This window comes from Desmodus rotundus, chromosome 12 (genome assembly GCF_022682495.2).
Source record: "Desmodus rotundus isolate HL8 chromosome 12, HLdesRot8A.1, whole genome shotgun sequence".
NCBI classification, from domain to species: domain Eukaryota; kingdom Metazoa; phylum Chordata; class Mammalia; order Chiroptera; family Phyllostomidae; genus Desmodus; species Desmodus rotundus.
The window spans coordinates 79,646,588-79,666,132 of record NC_071398.1 but is presented as its reverse complement, the minus strand read 5'-3'; the positions used below and the strand labels follow the sequence as shown (position 1 = coordinate 79,666,132).

General features: G+C 52.8%; 1 protein-coding gene across 1 annotated transcript; it reads left to right on the top strand.

The window, feature by feature from the left end:
* The first annotated feature begins 8,257 nt into the window (after positions 1-8,257).
* CHRNB2 (cholinergic receptor nicotinic beta 2 subunit) lies at positions 8,258-18,216 on the top strand. Its single transcript, XM_024570853.4, has 6 exons — positions 8,258-8,950; positions 10,123-10,268; positions 10,448-10,492; positions 10,907-11,016; positions 11,835-12,807; positions 16,036-18,216. The coding sequence occupies exons 1-6, from the start codon at positions 8,887-8,889 to the stop codon at positions 16,204-16,206; spliced, it is 1,509 nt and encodes a 502-aa protein (XP_024426621.2). The 5' UTR covers positions 8,258-8,886; the 3' UTR covers positions 16,207-18,216.
* Positions 18,217-19,545: the final 1,329 nt, after the last annotated feature.

The window sequence follows — 19,545 nt, the reverse complement described above, 5'->3', positions numbered from 1 at the left end:
TGCGGTGCCGCCTTAACCCTGCGCCCCCGCCCTGGTCCTCGGCACAGGGCTCCTGAGCCCCTGCCACCGTGGCGGTGGGCGTGCTCCGTCGTCACACCGAATGAAGATTGTGTGGTTGGGGAAGGAGCCTAGGGGTCACGAGTCTTGGATCCTCCTCCCAGCCCTGTGGCTAGTTCGTTGTGTGACCTTGTGTTAACCATCTTCCCTTGGTTTCCTCATCTGTGCAGTGACTGATGCGAGTCCTGTTTGCTCTGCCTACTCCCAAAAATGCGATGCCCGGATACCCTGAAGGGTCGCTGGTCAGTTATGTATGAGAGGTAGTCGACAGTTGACCCTTCGCACCTATCAGACCCACGGGGTCTGGACAAGGTTGAGGGAAGGACAGCATGGGCAGTGGAATGGAAGATGACGGGGCCTGCGGACCCCAATCTCCCTCCAAGCTTAACAGACTGTTAACACCTTGTCTCAGTAGTCGCAAGTAGGCGGCAGTGCCCCAGGGCTTCCGCTAGGTGGCACCATCACAAAGGACAAAGCTGGCTGAGGTTCTACAGACCCCGAGCCGGCGTTCTTCAGCCGAGGGCAGGCGTGTTAGCCTGTGGCAGGGCTGGAGGAGTTATGCTGTGCCAACTCCTCACTTGAGCCGCTGGCAAACTGCCATCTTCCTCTCTTCCACGTGGACCAAAATGCGTGACCCTTTGCTGGAAGACGACCTCGGTGCTCAGTGCCGTGTTACTCTCTCATCTAGTCAGTGACAGTTGATACGGGCCTTCTTTAGTTAAGTTGGGCTGTGGGTATTTAAAGATGATTGAGACATGTCTCCTTCAGGGAGCACGGAGAGTTAACTACATGTCACTTTTGTGTTTGTGCAAGTTGGTAGCATAAAAGGCTGTTGTAAGAATTCCCATTTATTGAGCACTTCCTAAGCCAGGATATCTTGCAAATAGTTATCCCTCATTCCCCAAACAACATTGCAAAGTAAGCATTTTCTATTCCTGCTTTACAGGTTGGGGAAAAGAGTGACTGCCCAAGGACACACAACTAGTAAGCAGAGTTTTTGGGTGTGTCTCCAAACTCAATGTCCTTCTACCCCACTCTGCCTTCCTCTGATACTTTCTTTTTTTTTTAAGCCTCACCCCTACCTCTACCCCTGTGTCTCACATCTGGGCAAGTGGAGAAGAAAATCTGGGTGCTTCTTCATCTGGCACCGGTGGGAGATTCAAACCAGGCAAGCCCATGCCTGAACGCATGAACCCTTATCTGGGCCCCACCCCCACCTATTCTCGCCTGCGAGACCCGACTGTGAAAAGCACTCACAACAGCTCCGGGTCACGACTATTGTGATTGCTGTCATTGGTGGTGGTGGTCTCACCACTGGAGAAAAGGACTGGATGCCCTGCCCCCACACACACCCTTAGGACTGTCACTTCAACCCGGAGCCAGTCCTGGAAAGGGCCCAGAGAGATTTACCTTCTCAGCCTCCACTTTTCCCTATATATTAGACACGGCTGGTTACGCATTCCTATTGTGGACGACAAATTCCTGCACAAGGAATCCCTGGACACGAGGACCTAACTTCACGTCAACCCCTCAGTGCAGCTTTTCCTAATTTGCTCACATAGTGTTGGTCACAAACACTGTCTCCAGTGCGGCTCTATGGCCCCACCCCGTCGAAGCATTTGCCATTCTGTACTGAGTCCTTATGTATCTTGCCTGTTGTTCCCACCGGCCTGGCAGCCTCTTATGGGTAGGCACTGCGCTGGCTCATTTGGGTACGCCCTCCCTTTTTCTATTCCACTCCAAGTTGGCCTTCCCAAAGCGCAGCCCTCTCTGTTTCTCCTTTTCAGGCAGCCATGTTTTTCCAGACCCTGCGCAGCCCAGGCTCACGCAGACTGTGAAAAGTGAGAATGAGGTTGGTTCTCCCACACAGCTGTAGAAAACACTGTAGTCATTTCTTGATAAGCTTTTCTTTTATTTATAATATTTTGATCATCATCCAGGTATCTGCGGGACTTGAAGTCTGAGCATTACTCATATTTGTTTTCCTTAGACTTCCTATCACAATGTATACTCATGGTGGGAAGCTAATTAATGAATAAATGAGCCCAAGATGTCTGGAAACCTCCCTCTGCCAAAGGGGTGTTTAAAACTGATGGCTTTTCTTAGCAGAGGGAGTCAAACTACAGCTGTGCGCTCACATGCTCTCTCTCTCTCTCTCTCTCTCTCTCTCTCTCTCTCTCTCTCTCGGGCTTTATCAAGAGATTTTCATGCCACTTGACTCTGACTCTTACCCAAGAAACCCACAAATGCCGCCATTTGGAAGATCTTGAATTCCATATCTTATAAAGGACTTTAATTAGATACAACAAGGTGATGAGGTAGCCCCACAATTTTGCACAGACTCCAAGTCCCCCGCTGAGGAAACTCAAAAGTGGTGGTCACTGTGAGGGGTCTGTCCCTTCCTCTCTGCTCATCTGTTCAGGACCTCAGCTCTCTGGCTGAGGGGGCCCTCCGACAGAGCCTAATGTGGAGTCATATCTGGTGTTTTTCTGAAATATGGAGGGAAGGGCATTAGAAATGGAACAAAAGTGGTGGCTATATTCATTTAATGAGTTCTTGAGTGCTAGGGAAACAAGAGTGAATAAAACAAAAATCGCTGCCTTCATGGAGATTACAAGCTGCTGTGGAGAACAGTGTGATAAAGGTGGAGGCTACAAAGTCGCCTGACTCCCTAGGTGTCAGAGGAGATGAGGACGCATTATCGAGCACCTACCACATGTGAGGCACCGGGGATACAGCCTTAAATGAGACAGAACCAGTCCCCCCTGTTCTGTGTGCTCAGCCTGGCAGAGAGTCAGACGCTTCCTGAATGGTTGCACACCCACTCACTGAATTGCGATTACCGTAGGTGCCTCAAAGAAGACCAAGACTGGAGGGAGACCTGGGAACGTGTCCCTGAACAAGTGACATGCTAAATTCTGAAGGATGAGTGCAATTACCTATGGCGGGGAGGGCTGGACACTGACACAGGCAGAAGGGGCAGCATACGCAACAGTTTTGAGGTAGGGCCATGGCAAGTTGGAGGAATGGAAAGAAGGCCTGACCTGTGTCCAGGCAGATGGGGAGAGAAATGCATGTTAGGTAGGCAAGGGTTAAATTTTGGCCCTTGCCTACCTAACAGATAGATATTAAAAGATATTAAAAACCGTGTTTGGGAACTTGGGCTTTATTTTAAGATCAAGGAAGAACGAAAGATCTCTAGAATTTTGAGAAGCTCTGAAAGCCTGGGCAACTAGCAGTAGCAGCACCAACAGAGAATGAGACATCTCAAAGGAGAGCTGAGTTTTGTGGGGAGGGCAGAGCTTTGGCTTATAAATATGCTGAGTGTGTGGGGGGGAGGTGGGGGATGTGGGACATTCTCCTGGAGACATCCAGTGGGGTGTGAGTCCTGAGCTCAGGAGAGAGGCAGAGCCATAAGCGTTCATTAGAGAGTCAGCTACAGATATTCTTCGAATTAGACCATAAAGGGGGCAGCACAGCTGAGTGGAAAGACCATGGACTAGGCAGTCAGACAGAACTGAATTTGGATTTGACTTCCCCTGCTTTGCCAGCTATGTGACCTTGGTCTAGTTATTTAATTTCTGTGAAACTCAGTTTCCTTATCTGTAAAATGGGCATGATACGCTTCTGCCTTGCAGGGTGGATTATTGTTCCAGTTTAGAAGAAATGAGGTATGTAACATGATTACCACTGATGGGCACTTAGTACATTGCTCAGCAAATGCTAAATACTACTGTTGCTATGATTACTGTCACTGTTACAAAGTTAAGACGTTTACAAAGTACAAATGTTTACTAGTCACTTAGTAAACATTTATGGGGCTTTGCCTATGTCAGACACTGGTTTAAGTATCAACATACAACAGTAGACAGACAAGATCCCTGCTCCGCTGGTGCTTATTTTCTGATGCAGTTAGATACTAAACAAATGAATGACCAGAAGAATGACTGGTAAGCAGATGCAAGGAATTAGAGTAGGGTCATGTGGGAGAGAATGACTCAGGGAAACTTTAAGTGCACTAGTCAGGGGAGGTCTCCCTAAGGAGGCGGTGTTTGAGCTGGGATTTGAAGGAGAGAAAGCAGGCATGGCAGGGGCAGGGAAGAGCATTCCAGCAAGGAGAGCAATGACCTTCGAGACCCCGGGCGCAGACAAAGGTGGCGTGGGCTAGAAGTAGGAAGCTAATGATATGCTGGCTGAGAGCATGGGCTTTGAACCCCAGCTCTGCCAGCTGTTAATGGTGTGACTTAGCCGATATGTACTTCAATTTTCATGCCTGTGACATGGAGATCATAATAGTACCTACCGCATAAGGCTGGTGGGAGGATTACGTGAGATAACACGTGAAAAGTGCTTAGAACGGTGCACACAGTAAGAGCTTGGTGCTTCAGAAAATAGAGAGGGGATCGGCACTGAGTCTAGTGAAAGGAGAGAGAAGCGGGGTAGGCGATGAGGCCGGTGAAAAAAGCAAGGGCTGGATTATAGAGACCACAGCAAGTTGTTTGGGTTTTACTCAAAGTACAGTGGGAAACCATTGAGTGATTTTTAAGCTGTGAGTGGCATGATCTGATTTTAAAAGATCATTCTGGCTGCTGTATATAAAAAGGATGAAGGAATTTTTGTTTCTCCCAAACATCATGTGTTATCAGAACAAGCAGATGCTCTTGGGGCAGAGTGATCATCCTTCTCCTTCAACTTGCTCCCAGAAGCATAGCACTCTGTCACCGACTCAACGAGCACGTCCTGAGCGGGTATGCCTTATCAGGCACTATAATGGGCACTGCGGGCGCGGACACAAATGAGCTACAGTCCCTGTGGGCAGCTTCGCTTCATTCTGGCACAGAGGAGGGGCCCTACATGACAGCTGCAACCAATCTTACCATTTCTGTTGCGTTTCTTACCGGTGCCATCAGGAACACATGGCGATGGGTGAAGGGGGCCGGATATAATCAACTGGAATACAATGTGGTAAACACAGTAACAGGGATCAAGAAAGGTAGGGTCCTTGGAGGGTGATATTAGTCAGGATTAACTCCCGAGAAAGGATGTGACGGAAGTTCCTTAGATGGAAATGGAGGACATTCTGAAAGAACTGGGCCTTAAGGTGGAAGGAGGTTGGGAAACAAGGCCCCAAGACAACGGAGGGATGACTGGGGAGGAAAGAGGAAGACCAGGGGGGCGGGAGGCAAGACTGCAGAGATGCTGACCATTGGTACTGTAGCCTGAGGCCCCAGGGCAACCTTGACGGTGTGAATCCTTGTAGAGGCAGGATAAAACAATTATTTAATTATTTAGCAATAAATAAGTAAACAATCAAAAACTTTAAAGCTTTGACCCAGCCATTTCATTTCAAAATTATATTAAAGATATGTGCCCGAGTGTACCTAGAGGGCAATATCCGCAGTTGTTTCAAAAGTCATTGAAGGATACCTGTTGGTATGAAGAGATGTTTGAGAAATAGTAAATGAAAAATGAAGGGTACAAAGCTATAGTGTACTCCTTTTAAAAAATAAATTAAAATGTAAATGACTTAGTTATGTACTCAAATGCATATATTTGTACACCAAGAATGTTCATAGAAATATTTTTAATAGTAAAATAGGAAACAACCCAAATAAACGATGGTGTATTCACACAATGGAATATTCTACAACAATGAAGATGAATAAACTACAACTACATCCAACAATGTTCCTAAGTTGAAAAGTATGAAAGGTTGTGATTTCATTCATGAAATTCAGCAGGCAAAGGCCATCTGTGTTCTTAGAAGTCAGAATAGTCTTTACTTTTTTAGTCAGTTTTTTAAATTGTGGGAAAATACACATAAAAGTTACCATTGTAACCATTTTAAAGTGTACAGTGGCATTCAGCGCACCCACAGTGTTGTGTAACCATCCCCCTAGCAGGTCCCAGAACCTTAAGCAGGCCTACGGAGCAGCCACCCCCCGCTCCTGCTCTCGGGATGAACTTTTGAAGAGGGGAGAATAATGATGTGGGGGACTACTGGGGGCAGTTCTAGACATTACTAATGTTCTATTTTAAAAAATATGGGTGAAAATTATATGATTATGTTCGTGTTGTGAAAATGTTTCTAGCTATACACTTATACTTTATATACATTTGTATATATGTTATTTCTAAGTACACATAAATGTGTAGACAAATGGATTGTGGTGCTTTTCAAAAGAAAATGTTTCTTACCATCAGAGGCAAAGGGAGTGCCACACCGAACTTTTCCTGGTCCCATTTTGCCTCGGGGCTGATGCCTCTCTGTCTGTCCATCACCCTGTCCCCTGGCTGCCTTTCTTCCTGGTGGGTATGGAAGGAGTGTGTGTGGGAGATGAGGGAGAGAGGGCGTCCAGTTCTCCTTGGCCACAGGGTGGTTGTGCAGAGAGGACTCACTCCCTGCCGGGCTAGAGTTAATCTTGACGTAAGAGCTGGGGAATTTGAAAAGAGAAGGTAGAGGCCAAAGTAAGCAGGCTGCCTGACTGGCCTAAAGGAGCATCAGGGAGCAACCAAGAGCTTCAAGAAAGCAAATGACCCTCCAGTCTGTCAAATGAGACACCAGCAACTACCCCAGAGAGGGATTTCCGTGAAAGAAGCCTTCTTCAATCATCTAGCACCCACCAAAAGAAGAAAGTACTAAGTAGTATCTATGCAGAAAGTCCCCCGTCCCTGTCTTTCAGGAGTGTCTTTAGGCCACCCTTGTCATACCGGCTTACTCAGTTTTCAAATCTCAACTTTAATCTCCATGCCCTCCAGGCACAGAGGCACTATTAACCTCTCCCTCCTCTGTGTTTCCATAGCTCCTTGTTTATATGTCTACTGAGCAGCCACCATATTGTGTAATAAGTCTTTGTTGCCAACCTGTGATCTCCTTCCTGGCTGGGACTAGGCCTTTTTGATCAGTGCACCCTCAGCATCTATGCAGCGGATCCTCAACAAACGCTGACCTGATTGTTGAAGGTAGTTCTTCCTCCTGCCTTTGCCCTTTCCCCCAGTGGTGTGACTATATACCCTTCTCTTTTCCTCGCCTTTTCCACGGGCTTTTATTATTCAATCCTTTCCTTGGTTCCAGGATTTCTTTCATTCTTCAGATATTATTACATGTTTATGCAGGCACTTGCCTCGAAGCTTGTGGAGCAGATTTATGGCCCGCTTCCGTGTGCAGCAAGGGGCCGCGGTCATCCCACTTTTCTCCAGTCCTGCCTTTTCTGGCACTTGTCCTGCCCTTCCTCCACAATTCCGGGAACTGAGCTTTTAAAGAGGAACATCCCCCAACACATTAAAAGGTGTCAGTCCTGTAGTAGACCTTTTCCCTATTTGTTGAGCCCTCCCAATATGCCAGGCACGTGCTGGTTCATGATCTAGCGGAAGAGGCAGCAACACCCTAGGCTGGTTCATTCACTTACTTATTGGACATCCTCCGGAAACACAGAGCAAGTTACTGATCTAGTTCTTGCTCGGGCATAGCTTCCTTGAGGAACTGACATTGCTGCTAGGTGTTCAAAGTTAAGTAAAAGGTGGTTGAGGGGAAATGGGTAACAAAAAAGTCAAGCGAACTACATGTTTAAAGGACCGTGAAGTGTGGAGGATGGAAGGGACAGAATATTCAAGGATCATAGAGACATCGCCAATATTTGAAGTGTGGAGCTGGGGGTAGTGGCCCAGATGAGGCTGAAGAAGTTGGCAGAGATGGAATAAGACAGAGCCTTGATGTACGATAAGGCTGCTTTAGTCAGGAATCTTTTAGTTGAAAGTGACAAAAATCCACCTAAGGAAAAAAAGGAAGCCTTTATTGGCTCACAAGCTGAAAGTTCAGGGCTTTCAAGATCAAAGATGTCATTGAATTTTGACACCTCTTTCTCTGTCTCATCTTTGCTCCCTTTTGTGTTAGCTTCATTCTTGGGCTGGCCTCTGTGAAACGGTCCTCTGATCCACCCTGTCACACAGAAGCCAAAGATTGGGGTAGAAAGGAATGAGGTGAGAAAGGCTAATTGATAAGAGCCACTTACCCTTCCACTCTTCAAGACCTTCAAGGTCACCTGTTCAGACTATGTCCAGAAGTCCTCACCTTAGACCACTTGGGAGAGGACAGAAAGCTTGGCCTTTTAGGGAATTTATGGAGGGAGGTAGAGAATGGGACAGGTGAGGGGGCCCTGTTTCCAGACTCCAAAGCTGTTTGTTTTCTTAAAATAGCAAACCACAGCCCCCTGTCTCTTCCCCTAGGGGCATTTTCTCTGGGGCATCCGCGGCCTTCCCAGGAGGCAGGGTCATTCAGGTTTGGAAAGAGAAAAAAGAAGGGCGGGGCCCCAGAACCTCCGACTTGCGCCCCCTCCGGGCTGAGCGCGTCCTGAGCTGTTTGTCCCACTCGCGCTGTTTCTCCCGCCTCTTCTCAAACGGCCTTCGGGCCCGACCCCAACTTCGGGGCTTCCGAGCTCCGCCGCCGCCCGCTGAGCCATCCTGCTTTCGCCTCGCGAACACCTAGCTTGGCGGGACCGGCCGCAGAACGGCCCTCCCGGACGCCCCGTTTTCCCGGGCCCCGCGCTTCCGCCGCCGGGCGGAGACTCCTCCCCTCGCCGTCCCGCCCGTGCTCCCTGGTGAGCGGCCAGAAAAGCCTCCGCCGCTCGGCCGCGACCGCGAGGAGCCGGGGCCTGCTCGCAGCCCACTCGCTGCGCCCAGGATCACCGATCACCCATCACCGCGGTGTTCGGCCGAAGGCCCAGCTCCCGGCCGGGCGCGGGCGGCGCGGGAGCGGCTTCAGCACCGCGGACAGCACCCGCCGCGGCGCCACCCGCCGGTCTACGCGGGACTGCGAGCTATGCCCGCAGCATGGCCTGGCGCTCCGGCTCCATGGCGCTGCTCCTCGGCTTCAGCCTCCTCCAGCTGTGCTCAGGTAATGACAGCGCGCCCCGCTCTGTCTCAGCCGGCCAGGCTCCACGGCGCAAGGAAGGGATTCCTGGAGGCGGGGGAGTCTGCTGGGAGTTAGAGGGGAGACCTTCGGGCCTGCAGGGAACCCCGGGGGACTGAACCGGGAGGAGCAGTGATGAAAGGAAGCGGGAGAAACCTGGGCAGGGGTGGTGGGGAGGTTGGGCGCACAAAGGAAAGAGGGAGGGAATCTCCCCAGGCTTTCTAGGTCGTGGGGATGGCAGTCCCTGCGGCTGAGATGCCATTTGACTCCCTGTGAAACATCATATCGAGACATCTACCTGGTTCAGCAGCCCTCCCTTGGCTCTCCACCATTTCCTGCCCACCGCCTTGGGCTCCCGATTCTGATCACTCCACAGAGGCAAGGAAGGAGGGGGAGTGAAGTGACTTTTCCACTGTCTCATAGCGGGGGACGGGAGACTTGGAAGGGAATACGCTCTGCCCAGCCGGGGCCCAGGGAGGAGCTCTCTGAGGCCATGGGGTGTGTTTGTGCAGTTACAGAAGGAGGCGGAGTGTATGAAGAGCAGGTGCAAAGGGAGTGTACAACCTAATGAGACTTCTACACCTGCGTGTCATCTCCTGGGGTGTGGGATCCTGTATATTTGAAACTTGGGACTAAATATACACCCTGACCCACAGCTTAGAAATTCCAACTGTTCTACTCCAACCCAGTACCTGTGAGGGTGGGGGTGGGGTCACAGCCACAGTTACATGTGGAGGCACATAATGTGACTCGCATGCAGAGATCAACACTGACTGAGGGGAAGGGGTGTATGGTGGGACATGAATAACCTTCCCTGAATTGTAGGCATCTTTTAGGAGGAGCTCTGGAAACATGAATGTCTCTTGAAACCACCCTCTGAGACCTTAGAGGAAGAGCAGGTCTCCACTAATCTTTACAGAATGGTTTCTTGGGCTGGAGACATCAGTGTAGGGCTGTCCGGGCAACTTGGGGCTCTCGGGGAAGGGTTTCTCTACGAGGGGCCTCCATGGATACCTGAGGCATTTTGATGTACCCTTAGGGATGGAACATTGGGAAGCTACAGCCTCTTGTTTGGGCCTGGATTGACCCCTTTGCCTAGGGTGGGTGGGCCTTTTTTGCCTACTTACTTACCTCTTGTCCCTCAACCCCCTGCCCAGGAGTATGGGGTACAGATACAGAGGAGCGGCTGGTGGAGCATCTCCTGGATCCTTCCCGCTACAACAAGCTTATCCGCCCAGCCACCAATGGCTCTGAGCTGGTGACGGTACAGCTTATGGTCTCACTGGCCCAGCTCATCAGTGTGGTGAGTCGGCCTCCAAACTCTCTGCCCAACTACTGAACTCAGCACAGCCAGAATGTGTTCATATTAGTGCCTACTCCTCTGGAGGTCCCAAGGCCTGGGAGCTGTGGGGGAGACCTTGGGCGGTTGGGTAGGCCCACAGGTGAGGAGGCCTTTGCAGTAGCTTCTCTTCTTTCCTGCAGCATGAGCGGGAGCAGATCATGACCACCAATGTCTGGCTCACCCAGGTAGGTGCTCTTCCCGCCCGCACCCCTGGTCTTCTCTTTCATCCTTTTTCTTTCCTTCTTTTAGGTGCTTTTTCCCTCTTTTAATCTCCTGAAGAGAGGCAGAAAGGTATAAACTTTGGTGTCCTAAATAACTGGATCTGAATCTTGGTTCTTCCACTCACCAGCTCTATGACTTGAACATGTTAAACTCTGCAAGAGTCATTTTCTCATTTATAAAATGTAGATTCTAATGTCTTGGCTAGCTGTGCAATTTAAACGAGAATGTATTTTATGAGCCACATTTGCTGGGCAGAGTAGTCACTGTGGGAAAGTGATGGCTTGAAAAGCTTTCTCGAGCCCCTCTTGTCACTATCCTTACCCTTGAGCCCCTCCCAGGGCAGAGGTTGGTGCTGCCTCCTTCTCTCCCTTTCCCAGGAATGGGAGGATTATCGCCTCACTTGGAAGCCTGAGGAGTTTGACAACATGAAGAAAGTTCGACTCCCTTCCAAACACATCTGGCTCCCAGATGTGGTCCTATATAACAAGTAGGTGACCTTGGAGCAATGGCAAGGCTGGGGGAGACCAGGGGAGATCAGAGAAGGAAGAGGTCTTGGGGAAGGTAAATTAGCTCATTTAGGTAATTTGTGCTGGGCACAGAGAAGAGTCTCTTCCTTGGCATAGATGCAGCCACTACACAGACAGACAGACCCAGCCCAGTGAGGCGGAATGTGGACAGCCAAGGTAGCTTGGCCCATTGTCAACCCCTGCCCAGCCAATTAGGAGCCCCAGTGTCCGGAGCTGCTGTGGGATATAAACAAGGACTGACAGCCCCCAGTGCCTAAACTAATTCAATAGGCTTTCCCGGAGGCTCGGGCAGGATTGGAGAACCTGGAGGTCTCACTTTCTCCTCCAGGTGCTATGCCCTCTCCTGAAATAATCCCTTTTACCTCCAAAACCATTATTGGGACCATCTCCTATCCCCACCTGCCTCTGTCCCACACCATTGCTCGGGGTGCCTCATTCTGGCCTCCCTTACTCCCCCAACTTCTTGACCCTTAAGCAAAGCAAACAGCTTCCACAGTGCATGACAAGTCGCAGCAATGCCCTTCACCCCTTCATCCACCTCCTCATCTCCGAGGGGCCTCACAGTTCTGAGCAGAACACGTCTTCTCCTCACAAACCTGCCCAGATACTGTTTTTGCTCAGTTCCTGCTCTACCTCCCTAACTCTGGGTAGTTACCCTCAGACTTGGGCTTCCCCTCCTGTATCTCCCTTTAGCTTTCCTCTCCTCCTGGTCAGGGCTGGGTTGCTAGGTGGGGGTGGAGAACGTTGAGGCCAGAGCTGACTGCTCATCCCTTGGCAGTGCTGACGGCATGTATGAGGTGTCCTTCTATTCCAACGCCGTGGTCTCCTATGATGGCAGCATCTTCTGGCTGCCACCTGCCATCTACAAGAGCGCCTGCAAGATCGAAGTAAAGCACTTCCCATTTGACCAGCAAAACTGTACCATGAAGTTCCGCTCGTGGACCTACGACCGCACGGAGATCGACCTGGTGCTCAAGAGTGATGTGGCCAGCCTGGACGACTTCACCCCCAGTGGCGAGTGGGACATCGTGGCGCTGCCGGGCCGGCGCAACGAGAACCCGGAGGACTCCACTTATGTGGACATCACCTATGACTTCATCATCCGCCGCAAGCCGCTGTTCTACACCATCAATCTCATCATCCCCTGTGTGCTCATCACCTCGCTGGCCATCCTCGTCTTCTACCTGCCGTCCGACTGCGGCGAGAAGATGACGCTGTGCATCTCCGTGCTGCTGGCGCTCACCGTCTTCCTGCTGCTCATCTCCAAGATCGTGCCGCCCACGTCCCTCGACGTGCCGCTGGTTGGCAAGTACCTCATGTTCACCATGGTGCTTGTCACCTTCTCCATCGTCACTAGTGTGTGTGTGCTCAATGTGCACCACCGTTCACCGACCACACACACCATGGCACCCTGGGTCAAGGTCGTCTTCCTGGAGAAGCTACCCACGCTACTCTTCATGCAGCAGCCGCGCCACCACTGCGCCCGTCAACGCCTGCGCCAGGGGCGGCGCCAGCGCGAGCGAGAGCGCCCTAGGACCCTCTTCTTCCGGGAAGCCCCTGGGGCCGACTCCTGCACATGCTTTGTCAACCGCACGTCAGTCCAGGGCTTGGCTGAGGCCTTTGGCGCAGAGCCCGCGCCTGCAGCGGTCCCGGGGCGCTTGGGGGGGCCGTGTGGCTGTGGCCTCCAGGAGGCGGTGGACGGTGTGCGCTTCATTGCGGACCACATGCGCAGCGAGGACGACGACCAAAGTGTGAGTGCAGCCTGCCATCGCAGGACGTGAGATGCGGGACTGCAGTGGAAAGCAGCCTCCTGGTAGAGGCGTGCAAAGGGAAAAGGGCTAGATGAGGGAAATGTGCCTCTGCTTGGGGCTGTAGGCCTGGGCGCTGGCCTGGGTTCTCAGCTGGCTTCCAGGAGGTGGTGCCGCCTAAGTTGGATTCCATACAGGCTGAACCTGCGGCTTCCTGAGGACTAGCAGCCAGGGAGAAGATGCCCCAGATGGGGCATCGTTAGTGTCAGGAGGGCGGCCAGGAAGGGGAGGAGGCCCGCTGCGTTTGCAGCTGTCCTGTGGCCATGTCCTGAGAGTTCCTACCCACCTCTTGCTTTCCCAAGTCCAAGTTGTTAGTTTTCAGCTCTCAGCACAAACCACAACTGAGTCCTTTGTGTGCCCCACAAGGGGGGGGGGCAAAGTTGAAGGGAGTGCAAAGGGTGTGTGTGTTGTGGGGGGGGGGTTATGAGTTTCCAGGAGCCTGCTGGTGGGGGGGGAGGACAGTGCCAAATCAATATACTATTTCTGCTCTCATGGGTTCTGGGGGATGGCCTCGGGAAATATTTATGGAGGTGAGGGCAAGTGGAGGCTAGGGCTTCCAAGAACTGTCCCCCAAATTCCTGCACAGCAGGCGTTTTCTGTGGCAGTTCTTCAGAAGGGGACGCCCCTGATTTCCGTACCTGGGAACCAGGTATAAACAGTTGATGTGCCCCTACTTTGGGTGTGACAGGCCCAGCCCAGCCCTGCACTCAGGCTCCAGTACCTGGCTAGTTCCTGGCTGCTGCCCAGCTGTTGCTATGGTGACTGGTGATGTTTCTGCTGGGTTGCTGCCGTTTGGGGTTTGGGGGTGAGGAAGGGTGAACTCTGCACTACTGTTTGAAGGGAGGAGGAGGAGGAGGACTTCAGAGCCTGGCAATTGCATGGGTCCTGATGGAGGAAGAGGGGCTGCCCAGGCTGGAGGGTATGGGGTGAAGGCCTCAGAGCGAGCAGAGGCCAAGTGGAAGAGGCATGGGTGGGGGTGGAGGTGCAGGGGCTCAGCCGTTGCTCTCTGCCTCCGCCTCCTCTGCTGCAGGCTGCTCCTATCATGTGCATTTTCCGAGCTGGGTGCTGACGATGCAGTGACCTACTTGGATGCTTCAGGGGCATCTCAGACTCAACATTCCCAAACTGAGTGCTTAACATACATCCCCACCTACTCCTCGTCTATCTTTTAGTCAATGGAACCATCACCTTCCACGTGATGGTTCGGACTGAAAACCTCGAGTGATTCCGGACTTTTCACCTTCTCTCTCACCTCCCTCAATGCCCAGATCATCAGAAGTCTTGACCTATGAGCACAACCCCCAACATAATCCTCAGCCTCACTCTTTCTGCGCTGTCTCCACACTGTCCCTGGCTGTAGGCCTCCGTCAGCTCTTGCTCCAACCAGAGCAGAGACGCGTACTGGTGTCCTGGATTCAGCTCCTGTGCTTCTCCATCCAGACAGTGTCCCCCGTCCCCCGCCACCTTGTGCCTTCTCCCCTTGCTCAGCTCACTGGCATATCTGATTGACTCTTCTAAGCAAGCCAAGCTGTTTCCTGCCTCAGGACGTTTGCATGTATTGGTCTCTCTGCTCAGAATGCCCTTTTTTCCTTTTAAAAATTATTATCATTACTAACTTTTGATATCCTGTTTAAGTTGTAGACATTGTGACCCTTTATCCCAAGCACTTCAGCGTGCCTCTCCTAAGAACAAGGACACTGCCTTGCATAAACCAGGTTCAATGACCAAATTCGGGAAATTTAGCATCAGTACGACAGCCAAAGTCCAGATTCAATTTTTCCAGTTTTTCCCGTGACGCCCTTTGTAGCATCACCCTCATGCCAATCCATGGTCTTGAACTGCATTTGGTTGTCCTGCCTCTGTAGCTCAGCCCGGAACAGTTCCTCAGCTTGGTCTCCCCTGGTGTAAACGCTTTTGAAGGGTGCAGGCTTGCTGAAGGTCCCCGAGTTCGGCTTTGCCTGATTGCTCCTTTCTTCCGTTTATGCTGCCACAGCTGGCTCCTCATTTATCAGCTCTTACCGAAGACGTCACCTCCTCAGAGAGGCCTTCCCAGACCACACTGCAAATTACATCATCCCTCCATTTCTCTGTCTCAGTCCTCTGTTTCCTTATAAACAGCCTGTGTACTTCTTTCAGTTTTACTTATTTTGTGTCCGTCGCCTCCCTCAGGAGCCTGTAAACCACAGGATGTGTTTTTTTGTCTGGCTATCCCCCATGCCCGCATGGTGCCAGGGACATAGGAGGCACACATGTGACACGAACGAGTCATTATTCAGCTGCTGACTAAGTGAAGGTGCACAGCCTCCTCCTCCCCATCCCCCCAGTTGTCCGGGCTACAGGTGAGCATGTGTACCAAGGCCCAGAGTTAGGCTGGAGCGGAGCAGCTCTGAGGGGAGGCCAGCACTTCCCCTAGAACCCACAGAAGTCACTGTCTTTTTCACTGATTTGTTCATATCTGGGACCCAGTTTTCATCCTCTGGGGCCTGCATGCTCAGATGGTGCCCTTGGATGGGGCTCCCCCCTGCAGTCATATAGGGAGCAGAGAGAGCCATTCTGTCACTAATTCAAGACCCATTTACTGGCTCTCTGTGTTCCAGGTGCTGGAATTACAAGGGTGAATTTGATGGGTCCCTGTAGTTCAGGAGCCAGGAGGCTGCAGATTGAAGTGATAGCACAGCGCGGTGAAAATGCTGTGATAGAAATGGGAATGCAGTGCTAAAGGAACCCGGAAGGGGCAATGGTTCATTCAGATCAGGGGGATCAAGGAAGCCTTCATAGAAGAGGTAACATTTGATTTGGGCTTTGAAGGATGTATAGGAGTTCAGCAAGTATAGAAAGGGAGGACCAGAATTCTAGACAGAAAGGACACCCAAAGGCACAGAGACCCGAGAGGACACGCTGGGTTTGGTATGGAAGAGGAGGGGGGAGGTGCACATTGTCGAGGCAGGGGCTTGATTCCAGATCTGGGAGTTCGGAGGGGTCCTGGAGGCAGTGGGGCCACTGGAGGCTTTTGAGCAGGTGGGATTGAAACCATGCTTTGGAAAGGTCACTCTAGGGTCATGGAGGGAGAGAGTGATGTGTGTGTGTAAGGTGTGACCTGCTTATAGCCACCCTGCTCCTATCCTGCATCATGTGACTGATACACCTGGGCATCCTTTGTCTCCTGTCCAGGTGAGTGAGGACTGGAAGTATGTTGCCATGGTGATCGACCGCCTGTTCCTTTGGATCTTTGTCTTCGTCTGTGTCTTTGGCACCATCGGAATGTTCCTACAGCCTCTCTTCCAAAACTACACCGCTGCCACCTTCCTCCATGCAGACCACTCAGCTCCCAGTTCCAAGTGAGCCCCCCCGCCGGCTCCATGCTCCTCACCCCTTTGTCCTCTGTCGTAGTAGTTTTGGGTGGAGGTGGATGAGCCACCAGGAAAGGGTCACTGCCCACAAAGATTCATTCTTTCACATCGCCTGGAGCCCCTGCCCTGCACCTCAGCCCACATGCAGCCACTCCAGCCTGAGGCTGGGCCAGCCGCCCTCCTCCTGCACCGACCCAGGCGCCAGTGCTGCCGGTCAAGGACAAAAGCTGAGAAGAGGACAGGGATGTCAAAGACTTCCAGCCTGAGGAGAGTGCGAAGGGGAAGGGGCCTCAAAGGGGACAGAATCATCCGTTGCCTCCAAATCATGGGAAGGGATCAGGGGAGGAGGAGCAGGGGCTCGGACTCTGTGCTAGGCTGGCCGGACATGAGGCAGCTCAGAAGGGAAGAGCAAGAGAGGCCTGGGCGTGACCTGACACCTGCCCCTGACCCAGTGGACAGCAGCCAGGCGGGGTGGTCCTCACCACAGGCAGAGGGTCCTACCCAGAGGGTCAGCCTCCCGGGGGAAGCTTCCAGCCCAGCCCTACAGCCCCTCCCCCCTGGGGGGTCCAGAGCCCAGCCCCAGTCCCCCTTCTCCGGTGAAGAATTCTCCTCAACCCCTGGGCTTTTGTTCCATTCCTGCCCGGCCAGGGTGTGGTGGACAAGGCTGGGTATTGGGAAGCCTCTGAGTTTTGAGTCTTTGCATGACTCGCTTGGAGCCCGAGGTCACATCCACAGGCTGTTTTTCATCCCGTTGAACTGACCGGTTGTTTGTAGTAAATGAAGGAAAGATGTTAGCTGTAAGCAGACCCAGCCTTTTTGCCCGGAGCAGAGCTGGCTGCCGGGAGGGAGCTGGCTGCAGAACGAGTGTCCACATCAGCACTGCTCCCGCCCTGCCCTTCTTTCTCTCCAGGGCTCCGTTCTTCCTGCTCTCGCCCCTCCCCTCGCCGACCCACACCTGAGCAAGGTTGAAGTGGGAGGGGCTGCTGCTGCCAGTAGCTCCCCTGAAAGCATCCCGTCCTGTGTGTCCCTGGAGGCTGTATTCTGACACTGCTCCCAGGGGACAGCTGGAGGCCACCTGGCCTGTTAGCATAGGAAACAGACCTGTTATGGGATCTTCTGTCCCTGTCCCTGACACATGACCGGCTCTGATTTATGGTCCTGGCCTGTGCTCAGCACTGGGCCAGCAGGTGACTGGTCACAGAGGGGTCAGTCTGCCAAGTGCACTGAGGGGCCTGCCCCGCACAGACCATGCTGTTCTCATGCCCAGCTGGGCTCCTGCTTCTCCAGGCATAGCGCAGTGTGGGGCGCAGGCAGGGTGCCAGTGGGTGAGAGGACACTCGTGGCACACGCGAGCACTAGGGTCACATTCTGGATTCTATCCCAGCTCTGCCACCTACTGAGCCACCTTGAGGGGCTCAGCTCCCTCACCTGTTGGATGTGGACAGCGATGCCCTCTTTATGGGCTCGCTCTGAGGACGGAGTGGTGTTTGTGAAAAAGCCCAGTGCTTTCCCTGGCACAGAGTGGGTGCTCTACAGATGTGAGTGGGAATGGGGTCCCCTGTCATGTCCGCCTCCCCCCAGAACAGGGCCTGGACCCAGGGAAACAGAGCTGGAGGGGATGCTTGTGAGTGTGGTGGGCGGGTCTCCCCCCGGCCGTCTTCAGCAGTCTCATTCCACTCCTGGGTTGAGAGCTCCAGCATTGGCCTTGGCCTCCCTTCTCTGTCAGCTCCTCCCCATGCAGGTGCGTGCTCAGAGCCCTTGCTGACCTAATCCTGTCGGTGTCCTGTGCCTTGTCCCCAGGGCCGTTACCCACCTGCCAGAGCAGGCTTCTGCACATCTCTTCTGAGGGGTAGTGTCTTGGCTCCATGGACACTCCCTTCTAGAGCAGCAGATTGGTTTATTTTTATTGTATTGTTTTCTATTTCCGTTTGTCCACCTTGTACCCCCTTCCCCCTGCAACCACCCTACTGTTGACCATGGCCACGAGTCCTCTTTCCTTTTTGCTTGAGCAAAATAGAACAGCAAATTTCCAGTTGCCAGCATTATGCCGGGACCCACCTCAAACTCATAGCCCGGAAGAAACAGCCCAGAACCTGAAACAGCAACTGGAAAGGAACCTTCCCTCGAAGGGTAGGATGCTGGCCTGGGGCCCTCCGGGCCAGCTCTCCCAGGCTCCTGGCCCCATAGGCTGCTACTGTTGGCCGTACATGCTTTCAGTACCTCCCAAGTGGCTGTCGTCCAAGTCAGTCAGCAGACGGCTAGCGGGACTTAGAGAGCGGCGTCTCCAAATCCTCTCCAAGACCCATCTGACACCAGGAAACTGAAGCCTGGAGGGTGTTTGCTGCCTGACCTTGTACGAACACCTAGCTCTGAACTTGCTCCTGCTCATCTGTAAACAGAGGTGACAGAACAGGGTGAGGGCTGCAGCAAGGAGGATAGGTCGATGTACACGAGGGATTAACTGGGCAGGGTCCGTGGGGCACCGCCATTCCCTCCACCTCCGGCTGCAGCCCTTTGGGGACCATCCCAGTAGGGCAGGGAGGAGGATGCCGCTGCTCGGGCCAGGCGTTACACGTCAGCACCGGGTTTGGGGAACCAGTCTCTCTGTTCTCAGGTCCTCTGTCCTCCTCCCTTGGTGCAGTCTGGGCAGCACCTTGCCCCTTCCACGTTGCGGCTGTCTCTGGAGAGAATCGGGTACCCAGCTCAGCACTGGGCAAGGACCGGGGGCCCCAGATCTGAAGGGGGAGGGAGATACTGGGTTGTAACCTGAGGTGGGCTGCGGGGGGCAGTGAGGAAAGACTTTGGGATGGTCTCCATCAGAAACGGTGAGACCATGGGTGCTCTGGTGGCCATTTTTGTCTGAAAAGAGGTTCTGCACAGACTCCGCTTTGGACCGTTGGCATTGCCACAGGAGGAAGGCAGTTAGTTTCCTGGCAGTGAGGGAGCTAATACTGGAACAGCTGGTACCGAGTTATTGCAGATTTAAAAGCAAACAAGACGGGCAGCCCCCGGCTGGCACTTCCTGCAGAGGAAGGGAGGAAGGGCTGCAGGCTCCCTGTAAGGAGGTGGGGCATGCTCCGCGGAGAATGACTCCCATCCTGTCTCCTCCCACTGCCAGCACAGCGACTGTTTGCTGAGGGCCTGCTCTGTGCCACCTGCTCCAGCTGCACTGTCTCTATTCCTCACAACGGCCCTGCAGGGAAGGGGCCCTGTTGATAGAAGAGAGAACCAGGCTCAGGGAGACCAAGCGACAGCTGGCGAGCAGTGCTGGGCCTGAAACCCAAGGCTCACGATCACGGAGTCCGTGTGGCCTCCGAGGCGGGCAGCAGGA